Source organism: Aedes albopictus, chromosome 3 (assembly GCF_035046485.1).
Source record: "Aedes albopictus strain Foshan chromosome 3, AalbF5, whole genome shotgun sequence".
In the NCBI taxonomy this organism is placed as follows: domain Eukaryota; kingdom Metazoa; phylum Arthropoda; class Insecta; order Diptera; family Culicidae; genus Aedes; species Aedes albopictus.
The window spans coordinates 438,095,743-438,114,102 of NC_085138.1; the positions used below are offsets into that span (position 1 = coordinate 438,095,743).

General features: G+C 44.0%; 1 protein-coding gene across 3 annotated transcripts in view; it reads right to left on the reverse strand.

Moving 5' to 3' along the window:
- Positions 1 to 451: 451 nt before the first annotated feature.
- The window catches only part of LOC109425978 (microtubule-associated serine/threonine-protein kinase 3), a 63,112-nt gene continuing 45,203 nt past the window's right edge, over positions 452 to 18,360 (reverse strand). For 2 of the 3 annotated variants that reach the window (XM_019701396.3, XM_019701398.3), the window contains exons 2-3: positions 9,874 to 10,044; positions 452 to 9,531 (exon numbers count right to left, since the gene is read on the reverse strand). In XM_019701396.3, the coding sequence (XP_019556941.2) occupies positions 3,430 to 9,405 (5,976 nt within the window). In that variant the 5' untranslated portion in view covers positions 9,406 to 9,531; positions 9,874 to 10,044 and the 3' untranslated portion in view covers positions 452 to 3,429. The remainder of the gene's footprint in view (positions 9,532 to 9,873; positions 10,045 to 18,360) is intronic. The other variant, XM_019701400.3, reaches the window with a different exon arrangement.

Genomic DNA, 18,360 nt, shown 5'->3' on the forward strand with positions numbered 1-18,360 from the left:
CGGAATTCGATTAGAGTGACTAGTGATTGATTCCAGAAAACTCATCTGGGTAGTTGTATGGCATCTGTGTATTAGCTTATGGTTTATTTTTGACTAGCTTTTTTCTATTCAGCGTTGACTACTTCAATTCGACTGTAATTCAGCAGAAAGCAAATGATTGAAGCTTATAGCGCTGAAAATGTTGGTTCGGATTTCCTGTATTTTCAAAACAATTTTAGTTTTTACGTTCTACAATATTCCTCAGACGAGACGAGACGAGAAAAATATTTTTATATCGTTTATATGAGTAATAGTGGAAAATCCGACCATCAATGTTTCTTAGCGTTGCGTTGTAACGTTATGGTAGAATGTGTCTAATACGACTCTGTTTGTTGTCCAGATAAAATACAGCACAATAAATAAATACACAAGGATTTTCGAAGAATTCTATGACACGAATCTACGCGCGCAATCCATTTTCATAGTTCATTTCGAACGGGGTACGATTTCAGTTTCTGGTTTATTAACATTTCATCACTATGTATCAATTACACTGCAGCAACATTGATAAGTGTGTTTTGTTTATGGTAATTGTCTCTCTTAGTAAGCTTCTTCCTCAACTTTCGCCATTATTCATCTTCCCCTACAACTTTCTGTCTTCGCTATCTATATGCTTTCTCTCTTGTCCCAACCTTTTCGTTTGACTAAATGAACTATTTTCTCTTTCCGTTCACATTACACAACTATTATTCTGGTTTTCTTATCCGAGGGATGTACGCATGGCATCAGCCAATTATCATTACTTTCTGTGATTCGATTTTCAATCGTAATCTCATTTTGTCTTAATACCTATGCCCACAGTGCTGTTGCATACTCGCCTAGCAATAACTTTCTTCTCAATGCTCATTCGTTTAAATCTTTCGTTTTGTTTTCCATCGGTTAACTTCTGCCATGAATAGAATTGCATTTGATGAACACGTGACAAAAACATTAATAAATCACCAATTGTCGCTCAATGAGAGACGGTAAAAAAGTAAACACGAGAATGAGTCATTTAATAATTATTTTCGCATAACTCTAAAATGAAAAACAGGGGAGATATACGCTTGCTTGCATAGAACCTAAGTGCGATGATGAAGAGTTATGCACTCCTAAAGGCTATTTAAATGATAAATTTCAGTGGATTTTACGCCCTAGCCAGCTTAAAGAGTAGAATACAGTTTTTCGTATATCGGCGACGGAGGAGAATGGCTCTGTTGTGGTATCGACGCCGAGTATGACTTTGATTACAATTCAGTTAATTTATTTTTCGGTACGCATTCCAAATGTAATTAGTATTTATATCCCAAAGTCAGCAACAATCACGATTCGTTCTTCGTTCCAACCGGTATGGCCTGTGTATGTGTGTACCAATTGGAGCAATATCCTTGCTTTATTAACCTGTGAGCTGTGTTACAGTTTTCGGAGGAGCAATAACGATGATTACTAAATTTATGCTTCCCTAAAATTTGCATAATTCGCCTGCTTTTCAATCTACGCTCTACGAATGATGAATGTTTCTAACCTACACGCTCTTCACGCTTTTGCTCAGTATCTTTCTGTTGTGTGTAGCAGGCGTTTGGGGAAATTTCTGCAGATAGGTATTTCTACTTGTTTGTATCTCTACGTTATACGTTGTGACTTTATATGTGAATACTGTGGAAAGGGGTTCAAACCGCTTCTCGGTTTTCCTCTAGGTGAGGAAGAAGAGTTCTATTTTTCTTGATTTTAAACTTGTATAGATTTATTATTGCTGTGTAGTGTTGTTTGTTGTTTTGGCTGAGGAGTGTTTAACGTCTGACAATGGAAGAAAGGGTGAATATAAAGCAGGAACAGTTTTGTCTCGAATGTGTCGAGCATATCCTGTTTTATGCATAGTGCTTCAAACCACGGAGTTAGAAATCAAGAGGTTACGTGGTTTGATGTCTGGCAGCAATAAGTTGCGGGGTAAACTGCCTGTGGAGGTTGAATACATTTTGAAACATTGCATGAAAACATTGATTGAAGAAAAACCAACAAATCTACGAAGAAGCATATAAAAAACGGAGTTTCTAGGCTGTAAGTTAGCAATTTTGGTGAACATTTCAAATTCAAACTCTATCTGGATAATTTCAAAAACGCTCTAATAAATTTTCAAATAACATCAGACAAGTTGGAGTTAAGTATTCTATTATGTAACCGAGATCCGGTAGATTATCTATTTTGGGTTTTGATGCATAAACTTCCAATTGTAAAGAGCAATATTTGCCATGACCGTTTCGTACATTCCTTGATAATGCAATAAGCCACTCAATTTTTTCGTATTTAAACCAATTCAGAGCTACGATTTTCATGATGATAAATTTGCATACAACAAAAACAAATTTACAAGAAAACCAATTAGTCGTTTGAGTGAAACCTATTCGTAAACGTCTAAGGTGAAACGGCTCAGATTCCAATTGCGAACGTTTCCCCAAACAATTGTTGTGTTTTAAATTTTAGCGAGGTTGATGTGAATATCAAAGACTTTTTTATTCCAGACTAGTAAGAACAAAGAAATGAATAGATATTGTTTTTTTTTTCAATGTCGATTCACCGATGTTTATTGTGAATTCAGTTTTACCCATTGACCAATTCTAAGCAAACACAAACTGCATTTTTAGATTTCAGTGCTGGTTTGGATTTATCAAGCATGCTTCCCTTTATTTTCCTCCTATTTTCTACGTCTTTGTATGTATAATCTGCAGATGCATTATCCACATATTACATAAAGTTAAATTCAAAATATCACACAAATTTAAATCCATACAGAGTTATTATTTTCCATCTTCTGGTTTGCATAACAGTTTGTTTTATTTAAACGATCGAAATCAAAACAAAATTGGTTGATTGTTAATCGATTCACCAAAAATAAAAAAAAGTAAACAGACAATGAAACTTCAAGTACTACCATATACGGTTTAAAATTGTGTGCTTCACTATACATTTGCAGCTGTTCCGTTGCGTTGCTAGTCATCTAACCGTGCGATTCCTACGCGCTAACCGCAACAACACTCATCACAGTAGTCTACGCCCTACGTTTCGTTCAAATTTCAATGCAGCGGCGGCTGGTGCTGGCGGTGGGTGGAACGGCCTACTACGACACATTCAGTATTCGCTAGCTAAACTTCCTAATTCGGTTCGTTTACTTCCTATTTTAACTGCCAAAGTTCATGGCCTACCTGTGCAATCCTGGTCTTACATGCTAGGGGTTTCGTAAAATAAATAAACAAGTTTTCCTTGCGTTCATCGCAAATACTCTCAATTAACGAAATAAAGTACTAACAATTGTGAGAACAAAGTATAATAATCATAACCATTATTAAGGGAGCGTACGGATATTTTTTTTCTGTATTAGCAAGCAAGCTTCTATCATTAGCAAGCGAATTTATTTTAGGGCGTGTCCTCTCTTACACTCATTTTCTCAACCATTTTGGTTAGCTGTTTGGTTTGTGATTGTTGCTGTTCTTGGGACTTTGCTGGACTGGTTCCACCGGAAGACGCCGTTGACGCAATCGGCAGGGATGCTGTCGTTGTCGTAGATGGCGCTGAAGTGCTGGCAACCTTGCATGCCACCACCGTGTTGGTGGCAGTGTTGGAAGAAGCTGTCGGTGCTGCCGAAGTTACAGTTTGCTGCGATTGCGCTGGGGCTGAAGAAGAAGAAGATGCTGCTGCGATGGGAACAGCCGTAACCGGCACAACGTTCGATGACGGTGGCGTGGCCGTTGTGATGGTGGAGTTCTGGTTGGAGCGCCAAATTCCGGTTACCTGGCGGGGGGTTTTCAGAGGAGTATTGCAACATAGGGGCGAAAGAACGCACTTGCTTTCGGCACTTCGGGGATGAAGTCGATCCGGAGAAAGAGCCCTTCGGAGCAACGGAGAACTGGGTTCTGCTGTTTTGGCCCGTGGGAAGCCTTTCTTCGTGGGCGGCGTAGGGGAACCGCTTATGGTGACAATTCCCGGAACCGGTTGTGGTGCCACAGTGGATGCATTTGGTAGACCGCCGGGACTGTAAGATTGTGTAGTATTGGACGATCCCAAAGGATGCACAACCGGAAACGCTAGCGGGCTAGACGACCTCGTTGGCGAGGCCGGAAGCGGCGATGGACTAGGAGTTCTGGCGAGCGGAGACAGTGGCATATGATCGGCTGACTTCCGTCGATTTGGACGTCCCGTGGCCGGCGTAGTATGAAGGCCTTTCGTGGTGGGACAAGGCGACGAATGGAGCTTGTGTTTCAGAACATGCAGTGTGGATGGCCGCTGATAAAGCGGAGCTCCATCGTTGTAAGTTATCGTTCCCGTTGGAGTGCTTGGTGCGGAAGTACTTGGCGATGACGACGGGGATGGCTGGAAAGTATTGCCAGGATTCAAGGGCGAAAGACTCAGTCGGTTAACCGGTGATGCCGTCAGGGATGTCGAAGGTACCGGCTGGATCGCAGAAGGAATTGGACTTGCTGCAGCAACTAGGTTGGGTTGACTTCCTTGGAAACGAGTAAACGACTGGAAGCTTCTACTGGGCGGAACTGATGTTGGCGATTGTATTCCAGCTACCATCTGTTGCATCTCTGCACTGGCCCGTTTGCTGCTGATTCTTCTGAACAGCGATGTCTTACGTTTCTTTTCGTTGTCCTTCTTCTGCTTCCGTCGGCTATGGGTACTCTTCTTGGCAAATTTACTCTGCCAAGGTTCCCGCTTTCTGCCACCGCTTTGAATACTGGTATGTTCCAAAGGAGTAGCTCGCAAGCTAACCAATTCGGCTCCACTGAGTAATAATTGTAGCACCTGTGTATGATAAAGGCCTTGTACCGCCTCCCCGTTTACATGCGTGATCAGATCCGCCGGTCTTAATCCGGCCTCGAACGCAGGGCTTCCTTCGTCCACTGCCATCACCAAATGATGCATCGTGTAGAAATCCGTATCTCCGTAGTAAACCCGAATGGTGTGAACGGTGAAGCCGAAACCTCTCGGTCCCCTTCGGATGATCAACGGTGGCTTAAGATTAGTGACTAGAGGGCTGAGTTCCCGACAGGGAGAAGTATCACGTGAGCTGGCCGTGCTCGAGCAGTTACCGGCGGAATGCATCGTGGAGGTTATGCCGGTACTGCAGCCGGAAGAAGACGAAAGATTCGAAGCGGTCGTTGGAACGTTGTGGAGACCTCCGCCACTGCCGCTGCCCATTGTTGCTATTGCGGTGGATGAATCATCTGAGGATGTCATCAACGAGAGTCCCAATGCTGAAGCACTCTTCACGATATGGCGCGATTGATTCAAGTTGTTCAACGAACTCGATGGTGACGAAGTAATCACCTGCGAAGGCGTTGAAGATGACGTTTCGTGGCCGCTTTGATCGTCTTCAATGGATATCGAGAACTTCGGCAGTATGCCTCGACTGTGGACGATCTTTCGCTTCCGTTGAATTTGCGGTGACACGTCGTCGCTGTCCGTTTGCGACGATTCCGGCGTTGACAGCTGTTTGAGGGAGGAAAGTGGATAGAAATCACTGAAGCGTTTGTTCGTTTCCGGTGTTTCCGGAGTAGTTGGTACCGGCTGTTGAACATGCGGTCGTAGGTTCAGATGGCTGATGAAATCTTCACGATCTGGTGTGGCCAGTTCCGGAAGGTATTCCAAGTCTGGCGTCGATGGCATCTTGTATTTCGATGGGTTGATGTTGAACTTTCGCAGTTCCGGTGTAATGATGAGCTTGCTGATGTCGTTTGGCTTAGGGTGATTCACATCGAAACTATCCTCGAACAGTGATGGAAGCTGTTGCTTTTCTTTAGCAAGCGATGATGGAAGATTAGAACCAGGAAGAGGAGAAGCTAGTTGTTCTTGCTGCGGAACTGTGGGTACTGGATTGGTTGTAGCTGCCTGTTGTTTTCTGTACTGCGGTGAATACGAGCTGAACGATCCGAACAAAGGTGAATCTTCCATGTCGTCAGTATCGTCACCGCAAATTTCATGGTTATATCGATCAACCCTTGTATCGAAATAGCTGGTATCCTCTTCGTTATCTAACTGAGGAACGAATTCGGCTTTCTGTCGAAGCAGGTTGTTCCAATCCAAACCAATAAAATAGTAATGCTCTTTTACTTCGTGCGCACCACCTGTTCCCAATCGATCTCTGGGATTCTGTTGAAGCAGCACCGTTATCAAATCTTTAGCTTCATCCTGTATCGGCCAATCATCATTATCGGGCCATTCGATATCATCGTTCACCGTATGGGCGAAAAGTTCCTCCGGAGTTTCTCCGAAGAAAGGTACACAGCCAATCAAAAATTCATACAGAATTATTCCCATAGACCACCAGTCCACGGGTTTCCCGTATCCCTGTCTCAAAATCACTTCCGGCGCAATATACTCCGGAGTTCCAAAAACCTGTTTATCCGAAAATTGTCTCGTCTCACTGTCCAGGTATCCCTCGTACAAATTGGTGGCCAACGACATCAAACCCATTTTGGAGAGACCGAAATCCGTTAGCTTGATATGGCCCAACGCCGTAATCAGCAAGTTGTCCGGCTTCAAATCACGGTGCACAATTCCATAGCTGTGTAGGTATTCCACCGCCAACACCGTTTCAGCAAAATAGAATCGTGCCATATCACACGGCAGCGGGCCAAGGCTCTTCAGCAGTGTGGCACAGTCGCCGCCCTCCACGTATTCCATCACCAAACAGAGGTGCTTTTTGGTTTCAAACGAACAATACATGCTGACCACGAACGGGTTGTCCGCAAAACTCAGAATATCTCGCTCGGCAAACACCTGCTCCACCTGGTTGCGCAACATCAAGCTGTTTTTGTTGATTTTCTTCATGGCAAATCTCTGTCGGGTTTGTTTATGTTTAACCAGATAGACCGCTCCGTAGGCTCCGTTTGAAATCAGTTTGAGCATATCGTAGTCTTTTTCACTAGGCACGGCATTCGCTGTTCGCCCTTTGAAGCCCTTGTTAGCTCCTGGCGTTGTACCCGTACTGTTATTGTTGATTCCAATCTGATTATTGTTCAGCGTGTTGATACTGTTGTTCAACGAACCCGATCCTTTGGGAGTGGAACATGTCATGGAACCACTAAGGCTCAGATCACCCCTTCCGCTGAACGATTGATTCGGCGAAAACGAGTTGTTGTTATCCGATGAATCACAGTTGGTGTTGATGGACGAGTTCAGTGATGCCTGTTCGATAAGCTCTTCTTGCAGTTCCGCAATCGGGTCCCGGTTGAGACCTAGCTTCTGGATGATATATTGGGGGATGTCGGCTTTGATACCTTGCGTGACTTTTGCTTGACCTTCGGCTACTTCCAGGAGGCGGTAGAACTCTTCCGGGTCGAATTCTAAGCACTCTAGGAGGCGTGCCGGACGAGAGATGATGAGTAGCAGCTTCTTGATTACGGCGGTTATTTCCGGCGCAGCTTCCGGGGATTTTTCTTTTGTTTCCAGCAGGAGCCGTTCCAGGTTTTCACTCATTTCGTAGAAGTAACGGGAAGTGATTAGTTTGGCATGGGATTTATGTAGACAGTCCCGTGCCATTTCCAGAACTTGGTGGTGAACGAAGCGTACGATCGGTTGGGAAATTCTGGCGCTATCGTTGATGATGTTTTTGTTCTCGTTGATAAAGTGCGACAGGCGTTCTTCCATTTGCTGTGTGGCCTTGGGGAAGCGTTCCTTGTAGAAGGTGTTCATCAGAGAAATCTCGTTATCCGTTATGGGAGAGTGCGAAGGGCTGCTGAGGCTGCGGGATCGAGGACGATGGATTGGAGAACGGCAACCGCAGAAATTGTTTAGTTCGTCCTTGCAGCTGCCGGATGATTTGACAGAGTGAGGACTGTTGCAGTGCGTTGCATGAGATTGCAAACTGAGCGGTTGTTGAGTCGAATGTTGGTACTGCGGGGCAAGAGGAGATACGGGCGGATTGAATCCGGTTCCACTGTGCTGATGTAGATGATGGTGATGAAGATGGTGGAACCCGTGATGGTGATGTAGATTGCGTCCTTCCATGCTGGGATTGCTATCGTTGCTGGAAAAGTGTAACGACAACATTTGCAGATCGTCGTTCGTTGGAACCGGAGGAAACTGATGAAGTCGTTCCTGACTCGAGCATTGCGAAGAGATGTTTGAACTCCCGGGCGTTGTTACGTATCCAGAACTAGGCAGCGAAGCTACAGACCATCGTCGGCTATCGCTGTTTTTGTTGGTGATTCTTTTGATCGGAACAAACGGGAAATGGATCATGCTCGGTGAGTTGATCCGTGGGCTGTCGATAGGACTAGCAGGAATGGGCGAATGAGATCGAGGGGAAATGTTGGCTACGAAGCTCAAGCGATGGCGGGCCACTGCTCCACTGCGCGCGGCTGATGAAGAAGTCGAACGCCGTTGACTGAATCCACCTTCCTTGGAGGTTATCGACAGAGTAGGAGCCGAATTTCCAAGAGTCGAGTTTCGAACTCGCACTAGGTTGGAGATATCGCTGCCACTGCCCGAGTATCGTAGCGAATGGGAGTGCTGTGGTTTGTATGATGATTTGCGATAAGAAGTCGACTTTTGCAAATTAGTTCCGGATGATGGGCGTAAAACTACGGGAGCCGTAGTAACAGTTGGCGACGGTGCTGCTGTGGTGATTACGGGAGTTGGTAGCTGATTATTCGGTTGAGCTGCGAGAGGGGGTACTGGCGAAGGCTTCATACTAGCTGCAGGTTGAGCAGACGCCGTAGTTGGAACAGAGGATGACTTCAAAAGTGCTGGTTTAGGAGTTTCGTCGGGTTTTATAGCCGCCTGCTGGTGCATCTTTTTCAGGCTTCCTTTTGATGGGCTACCCGATGGTTTGAGCTCCGCTTCTTGTATTTGCTTTGGACTACTGCTATGCGGCGGCTTGGATGCGGAGACAACTGCCGGACTAGATATAGGCTTGGCGGATATCGATGATACCGTAGTTGTAGCTGCCGGTGCTTGTGTTTTGATATCCTCCTTTTTCACTGTGGACGGTTTGGTCGAAATGTTTGGAATGTTTTTAGTTTTGATGTCCATTTCCTTTGGGGCAATAGCTGGAGGTTTTACATCTTCTTTTTTCACCTTGGAATCATCTTTCTTTTCAACATTGCCAGGAGCGACCTTCTTACCCAGCTCAGGATCATCGAAGTTCAACGATCGTACGGTCGATGATGGTTTCGATCGTTCCTTGCCCGCGAGAGTATCAATTTCAGCACACTTTTGAACCTTTGAGGAAGCTTTACTACCATCATCACCACCACCCCCAGTGCTTTGCTTGGACGTTACAATCGTTGACCCCACCGTTGCCGTTGTCACTGCAACCGTTGACGTAGCACTACTAGAGGATACACCAACAGTTGTGGCGACTGCCGGTCTATTGCTTTGGCTCATTTTGGCAACAGATGTAGTACAAGAATTGCTGAATGATTGACCTCTCCGAACCTCACGGTTGGTTTTATTATGATGATACACGAGAGTATAGTACACTCGGTCGCGGTTTAGATGTTTTCAAAATATCTGAAGCGAATCCATTTGGGACAACATTGACGAATTTGTTTCACATTGCATACCATGCCCCAACAACTATGGATCAACTGATTACTGATTTTATCAAAGCGAATTTTAAAATTGATTGAGAATCACAAAACTTGATATATGAATTGACAATAAGTTAATTTGAACATACTAAAGGATATAAAACTTTAAAAGTGAAAACGGTATTAGAATAATAATGAGTATTTAAAGTCAAATGTTGTATAAAATGATTTATCTGAAATATCTAGCCAAAAGTGACTCGAAACAGCGTTTGATCCACCAGTTGTGTAGGGACTCCATCAAAAAATCTCGACAGTCACTTACCTACAATATGATAACACCATTCTGGGTCTGTTCTGTGTATCTCTCTTGCTTGCCTGTCGATCTCCGGGGTGTGCAGTCAATCGGTTGTAGGCGCTGCATCGAACACTGCTGCTCTCTCACTGCTGTTTAGGTTCCGTGCGGAACTGGTGAAGGTAACTTAGACCTTCATTTCTGCAATAGGAGAGAAAGAGAGAGAGAGAGAGGAAACACTATGAGCAACTTCCTTATCAAGCACGTTCTAAAAGGGAAATATCGATAAGCTGCGATGTGCAGCGTTGGAACAGATTTTCTACATCGGGCATGAAGAACAATGATGATTCCTGTGGGGCATGTGTCTGTCTACCCGTTCTGTTTACTTTCGATTTTTTTAGACATGAAACATATGGCAACCAATTGGAAACGATGGATGTAAGTAGGTAGGTAGCATGCATGCAATAATCGATCTTTCTGTTTACTCGTTCATCTTTCGGATTGTTTGGCGTAAGCCGAAATTTAAAAGTTACACCACTTTACAAGCAGACTAGTGCCAACTAATGGACAAACCCATTCTCGATGTTAATGTTTCGCTTTCTGCAACAATAAACAACACCAACACTCTGACTCACCGAATCCCTGCAAAGCGCACAGATATTCAGTTTAGGGGGAATAGGGGTAATTGAGATGCTTTAAGAGTTAAAGTAAATTTTATTAATTGAACACGTATAGTTCTGAATCAACCGATTATGTAATGGCATGGGAAAACTCAACATCCTATAAAATACGTAGTTATTTTAAGGGGGAAATCAGTTTGGTTTTTCTAACACATGCTTGCTTAATTTTCTCACATGTGTGAGTTTTCAATTGAAGATGAAGAAATACTCGAATTTTCACCACTATCTGATATCGAGTTATTTTAAAATTTGCTTCAACGCTTGCTCAGGACACTTACCTTTTCATTGAAACCAAGAAACACCACATTTTCACAATATTTCACTGCAAAACTGCTAATTTATAAATTGTGCGCTATCTTTTCCAAATTCCCCCCCAACGCACACCAGCTCGCACCATTTCACTAGCACTATCTTACCGGGAACGGTCTCACTTTTTAATTGCCTCTCGAAACGTAATTGCTTCCATAATCGAAGTGTAAAATGTTTCACCGGCTTCACAAATGGAATAATATTCACTACATCACGAAAAAGTCCGCGGCGATAGCCACACAATCGCGAAAACTGCACAAAATCCTTTTTCACTTTCCAACCGGCGCGGTATTTACTTCCATGTAGTGCACATACATGGTGTGGCTTTTCTTGATTTGCTGTTTCTTTTATTCTCCCATTGCCTATGCGTGCATATTTCTTGCGTCATATGCACAGCGTGATAAACAAGTTGAAGATGGGAAAGAGACAAATGAAATGCACTAACGAACCTGCCTCATCTGCACATCCGCGTGCAGGAGTGTTTGTTTACTCTCTGTAAAGTCAGTAGGCGCTTTCACCAATACTTATAAATTGTGAGTTGAACCTTAACTTAGGGGCTGTTCATAAACTACGTAGACTTTTAGGGGGCAGGAAGAGTAGGGGATGATAATTTACTCATCAGGAACGAATAATGATAAAAAATTAAAAAAATAAGAAAAACTGGAAAATAAATAAAATTAAATAAAGACTACGAAACCATAAAAAGTAATACATAGTTATAATCAAAATTCCAAGCGGTAAGGCTATATTTTGTTTGAGGGATGGTCCGATAGGTCGATATAAACAAGGAAGGAGTTTTGCAATGGTTTAGGAATTCAGGAAATCCGCTCAATACAAATACGTTATTTGCTCAGAAATAGTACAGGATGTGCAAACTTTACCCACTATCACCCCAACTTCCCTTTCGACAGCAGCCAGCCGAAACGCATCTCATTTGGTGCGGTTCGGTTGCTGGTGTTTTATTTTTCCTCTTGTAGGTACCATGGCGTAACGTCTAGTACCCAGTGCCTGCAATGAGTCACCCTGACAGCGCCACCACTATAGTTGGTACCTACTGGCCACGGTTTGAGTTTGGTCCGGGTCTGACACAAAGTTACCTCGACGCACTGACTAGTCCTAACTCTAAAGTCACCAACACCACACATTCATCTCGGAGTCTGCCCGACCGAATGATGATTGACTGTTCGTTGGCAGGTTTTACCCTGAGCTTGAAAAATTCATATGCGTCATTCGGCATGCGGCGTTTGCAGCTGGCCTTTATGCATTTTCATTTGAAATCGATTGCATTATTATACTTGCTGAGAGAGGAAGTTATCTCAGAATGATATTAGCCGTTTGGATGAGACTGGTGTGACTTCATTGACCCCGTTGCAATTTACCGATTGTGATTATCGTATTTTATCTGTCATGGAGATGAGTCAACTTTCTGCATTCTTATCTTGTAGCATTTAAGAAAGTAAAATATCTTTTGAGCTTTCTAGATAAATGTAAGTTGGTCTTCTGGTGCATGAGGAATGCAAAAGGTATTCTTTTGGAACGTACTTTCAAGGCTCGGTCAGGCCAGTGTCAAGAGAAAATAAGCATTGAATTGTCCCGGAGAGTACTGATGGCCCCGGCAAATGAGAGATCCATACTTACCATTCAGACAAATCTGAAAATTTTGGATATGTTACTACGCAAATTGTTCAGATATTATATTGCAGATTTCATCCCAAATTGGACTATTACACTATTTTTAGTACACCTAAAAATGTGATAAAAGTGCACATTTACCCTGGAATCGCCTTTACGTCCTTGGTGCACTTATTCCTCGATTTCTAAGAATAAGTGCACCGAAGACCTCAATTCGATCCAACGTGGTCCTGTGCTGCAATCACACTTCGTAGTCTGATTCTCGAAATACAGCAGCCAAGAATTTTTAGGACTCATAAGCGCCACCAAGCGAATAAATCTAGAACCAACTATGATGATGATTAACCTGGGCTTGTTAGGGGAATATCTGTAAATAAAAGAAAATCGGGTTAAGTACGGTTCCTTTGAATTCCACTAAGAATTTGCATCCTTTGACAGATACGTATTTCGACCTCAACTGTAAGGTCGTCTTCAGTGTCTTGTACTTGACTCGACTGCTCGACGAGCACAGATTTTCAGCATCGTGCGGTGAATGACACCCTGCTTATCTGAAACTGTAGAGATTTTTGCAGTTTGTGTCAAAAATTCATTCGAATCCATCCACTACGAGCAGAGATATTGAATTTTTTCGCGTTTTATACCTATTTTTTCCCACTGTGCATTGGGTGGCGCTAATGAGCATGTACAGTTTGTATCTGTCGTACTTCGGGATGCTTATTATTCATAGAGATTTTTTAATAGTAAATTTAGAGTGTACCAATAGATTATGACGTCGTACAACCCAGACATAATGGTTCTAGTTAGCATTTAAATTTTATATCTTAGAGGAATCCCGGAAGCAATTCCTGGAGGAATACCGGAAGGAATTCCAAGGGATCCTTCTATGAATTTTTAGTTGAATCGCTGGTGGAATTCCTAAAACAATCCCTGGAGGAATTTCTGAAAAAAAAAATCCAGAGGATAAGTGGATTTCCTAGATAAAGCCCTGGAGGATTCTTGGCAAGAATCACTGAAAGAATCCCTGCATTAATTTTTGAAAAAAAAAAACAGGAGTTTCTTCAGAAATTCCGGAAGAAATTCCTGAAGGTATCTGTATGAGAATCCCTGGAGTAATCATCGATAAAATTATTGGTGACAACTTTGTAGAACCACTGATGCATGATGCAATTATTGGAACATCATGAAGCCATCCTGAGAGAATCCCTGAGAAATACCCGGATCCTTAAAGGAATTTGTAGAAAAATACCTGAAGAAACTTTGGAAGGAATCAAGTGAGGTGTTTTCGAACATGTTTTTTTTTTCAGATATATCGGCGAAATAAATTGATTGTGCAGGAGCGCCATCTAGTGAGATGATTTCAAATCAAAGATTATTGAAATTGAAAATTTTCATTCATATAAAGAAATCTGCCAAAGTCATCAACTTAGAATATTTTCTCTCGATCGAGATATCAAGTACCTAACAAATGTATATTACATTTTTGAACTGTGGTTCGAAAGTCTTATCTATGTGTAATCTTTGAAGCTATACTTTCGCCACCTGGTGAGTCAATTCTGAAGTAAATTATCCATCTAATAAGAAGTATTGGTAGTTTGCCATTATATTGCATCAAGACATTCACCTCAAAAGAAGTTTACTTTTTTAGGACGTTTGTTGCTCAGGGTGTCTAAATTGCTGAGCGAAAATGTATCTATTAGCGCCAGCTTGCAGAAAAACATTAGCATAATTTGTATTATCAAATAGATTTTGATGTATCAAACACTTTTGCCGAAGACACGAACATTCTTTGCATTTAGAATATCAAGATATTTAAGCTTTCAATCCGTAATTTAAATATACAATAGCGCCATCTACTGGACTAATTTCGATTCAATTAATTTATCATAAGATTGCCCTTGGTCTGCAGAACAATTTTGTTGAAGACAGCATTATTCTAGGAAGTCATGATCAAAAGATACAATCATTTGTGCCGTGGGGTCCAATGGACCCCAGGGGTACAAAATCGCCCGGTTCAACTTTGACATCGAGAATAGTACGCTAATTGGTATTTTTGCACAAATAACTCATCGCGGTGTAGTTTGAAGGTACTGTAAAAATGGGGTCGATATGTCAACCCAAACTTGTTTGCGGCAACTTCAAAATGGCTCTGGGGTCCAATGGAGAGAGAGAGAGAGTACAAAGTAGGATGAAAGGGACGGCCCTGGGATTGAACCCATGACCTTCTGCTTACGAATCAGAAGCGGTAGCCACTAGACCACCAAGCCCGTTACTCACTAGTGCCACTTAGTAAACCTAGAATCAACTAGTTCACTATCGGATAGCTTCTGATGTCCTGATCAACTTTGCCGAAGACGAAATTCTTCTCTGTTGTCTGATTCTCGAGATACAGAAGTTTAGAATTTTTAGGACTCACTAGCGCCACCTAAGTAGCTAGCGGATAAACCTAGAACCAACTAGGTCACTTTAGTAGCTTCTGATGTCCTGATCAACTTTACTGAAGACGAACTTTTTCTTTGTAGTCTGATTCTGTTTAGAATTGTAGCGCCACCTAGCGGATAAACCTAGAACCAACAAGTTCACTAACGGGTAGCTTTTGATGCCCTGATCAACTATGCCGAAGACGAAATTCGTCCATATGGTCTGATTCTCGAGATCAATTCAAAATGTTTCATGATCACTAACGCCACTTGCTGGAGCGAATACTTACTATCAGAGAATCTATGCCCTCCTCAATGATTTTGCTGAAGACACCAGTCTTCAAATATGCCTCATTTCTCCGCGGTTATCGCAAAAGTTACTGCACAGAAAAAAATGTTCATGTAAAATTCAGCGAGTAATAATGCACATAAAGGGAATGCTTGAGTTAGTGCATATTTACATGAAATATCATGTAAAATTACGTTACGATCGTATAAATTTCCGCTAATAGTCGCGTAACCGGTTGGAGTCCATGATGGTTTACGCGATGGTTGGCGGAAATTTACATGATGGTGATGTAATTTTACATGCTTTCTCATGTAAAAGTGCACTAACTCTAGCATTCCCTTTATGTGCATGATTTCTCGCTGAATTTTAATTACATATTTTTTTCTGTGTGATCTATGAATAGATCACTGGGCATTCGAGGCATCTGATCTATAAAGAGATCGCTGGGCGTAAATGGATTAAGTCCAAAGTACATAATGGCAAAAGCACAGACAACATACGTAACACCTTGAACGATTTTCATGGAAACCCATCGCCCAGTTCACACTACCATCATCTGGTGGAAAAGTTGCACGAATAACTTTGTTGGGCAATATCGTCAACAGAAGGCGCTAGTGTGAAACGTCAAACGCATAGAAAAACGATGCGCGCGCCTCTGGTTGTGAAAGCCACAACTATGAAAATTTAAAATGATCGTTAAAAGCGTGGTCGATGGAAATTTCACAAGTGTTACGTCTGTTTGTCTGTGGCAAAGGGCTCAAGGGATGAATTACCGTACCTAGCCACCCAGAACTTCTATCGGAGATGATGAAATCGAGCCGGTTGAAGAATTCGTGTACTTGGGCTCATTGGTGACCGCCGACAACGACATCAGCAGAGAAATTTAGAGGCGCATTGTGGCAGGAGATCGAGCTTACTTTGGACTCCGCAGGACTCTATGATCGAACAAAGTATAGCCGTCACACGAAATTAACTATCTCTACAAAACGCTGATTAGACCGGTAGTCCTCTATGGGCATGAAACATGGACCCTACGTGCAGAGGACCAACGCGCCCTTGGAGTTTTCGAACGGAAGGTGTTGCGTACAATCTACGGCGGAGTACAGATGGAAGACGGGACTTGGAGAAGGCGAATGAACCACGAGCTGAATCAGCTGCTGAGAGAACCAACCATCGCCCACACCGCGAAAATCGGGAGGCTACGGTGGGCGGGTCACATCATCAGGATGTCGGATAGCAACCCGACTAAAATGGTTCTCGAGAGTAATTCGACCGGTATAAAAAGACGTGGTGCGCAGCGAACTAGGTGGGTCGATCAAGTGGAGGACGATTTGCGGACCCTTCGCAGAGTGCTGAACTGTAGACACACAGCCATGGACCGAGTAGAATGGAGACGACTCCTATGTACAGCAGAAAACACCCAGGCTTTAGTCTGACCGGTAAGGTAAATAAGATGTTAAATTATGCAAACTATGATGACGTGGTGCACGTTCAGCGAGCCTTTCTGGGTCATATTGATCCCAACATCCTACTAGAGTGGCTGGTAAAGGCTGGGTATGCTGCGCAATTCAGATCCCATTGTGATCCACTAGCCTCTGCCCAGCAACTCCTATCCCTACCTCCACGCGGTACCGGCCGGAAACTATGAGCAACCTTAGGGAAGATCGGGTAACCAACCCCGGTGGGAACTTTGGTCATAGGCTGACAGGGAAGGGGGGGTTTGCTTCGGCAAACCTGAGCGTCTGTTCTCCAGGAGGAGCGGCTCACAACAGCGTCTGATCCCCATGTTAGGGGCGGCTGATCTACGTCCGAGTGCCAGGGAAGGACTCTAAGCTCAACTGTGCACTATGGTCCTCCGGAAAGTAGGGGGTTGGTGTCAGGCCCTACGAGCCAGCCGTAAAAAACCATTGTAACGGAAAATCAGCAACAGAATAATACGAACCGAGACCAACGGCAACGACCCCAGCGAACAAAAAGGACTTGCGATTGGAAACTCGGTACGTGGAACTGCCGATCTCTCAACTTCATTGGGAGCACCCGCATACTCGCCGATCTACTGAAGGACCGCGGGTTCGGCATCGTAGCGCTGCAGGAGGTGTGTTGGACAGGATCCATGGTGCGAACGTTTAGAGGTAATCATACCATCTACCAGAGCTGCGGCAACACACGCGAGCTGGGAACAGCTTTCATCGTGATGGGTGATATGCAGAGACGCGTGATCGGTTGGTGGCCGATCGACGAAAGAATGTGCAGGTTGAGGATCAAAGGCCGATTCTTCAACTTCAGCATAATAAACGTGCACAGCCCACACTCCGGAAGTACTGATGATGACAAGGACGCATTTTACGCGCAGCTCGAACGCGAGTACGATCGCTGCCCAAGCCACGACGTCAAGATCATCATAGGTGATTTGAACGCTCAGGTAGGCCAGGAGGAGGAATTCAGACCGACGATTGGTAAGTTCAGCGCCCACCAGCAGACGAACGAAAACGGCCTACGACTCATTGATTTCGCCGCCTCCAAAAATATGGCCATACGTAGCACCTTTTTCCAACACAGCCTCCCTTATCGTTACACCTGGAGTTCACCACAGCAGACGGAATCTCAAATCGACCACGTTCTGATTGACGGACGGCACTTCTCCGATATTATCGACGTCAGGACCTATCGTGGCGCCAACATCGACTCCGACCACTATCTGGTGATGGTCAAACTGCGCCCAAAACTCTCCGTCATCAACAATGTACGGCACCGGCGACCGCCACGGTACAACCTAGAGCGACTGAAGCAACCGGATGTCGCCTCAGCATACGCGCAGAATCTCGAGGCCGCGTTGCCAGACGAGGGCGAGCTCGATGAGGCCCCTCTAGAGGACTGCTGGAGTACAGTGAAAGCAGCCATCAGCGACGCGGCCGAGAGCACCATCGGGTACGTGGAACGGAATCGACGGAACGAATGGTTCGACGAAGAGTGCAGAACGGTTTTGGGGGAGAAGAATGCAGCGAGGGCGGTAATGCTGCAGCAAGGGACTCGACAGAACATGGAACGTTATAAACAGAAGCGGAAACAGCAGACCCGCCTCTTTCGGGAGAAAAAGCGCCGCCTGGAAGAAGCGGAGTGTGAAGAAATGGAACTGCTGTGCCGTTCCCAAGAAACACGGAAGTTCTATCAGAAGCTCAACGCATCCCGC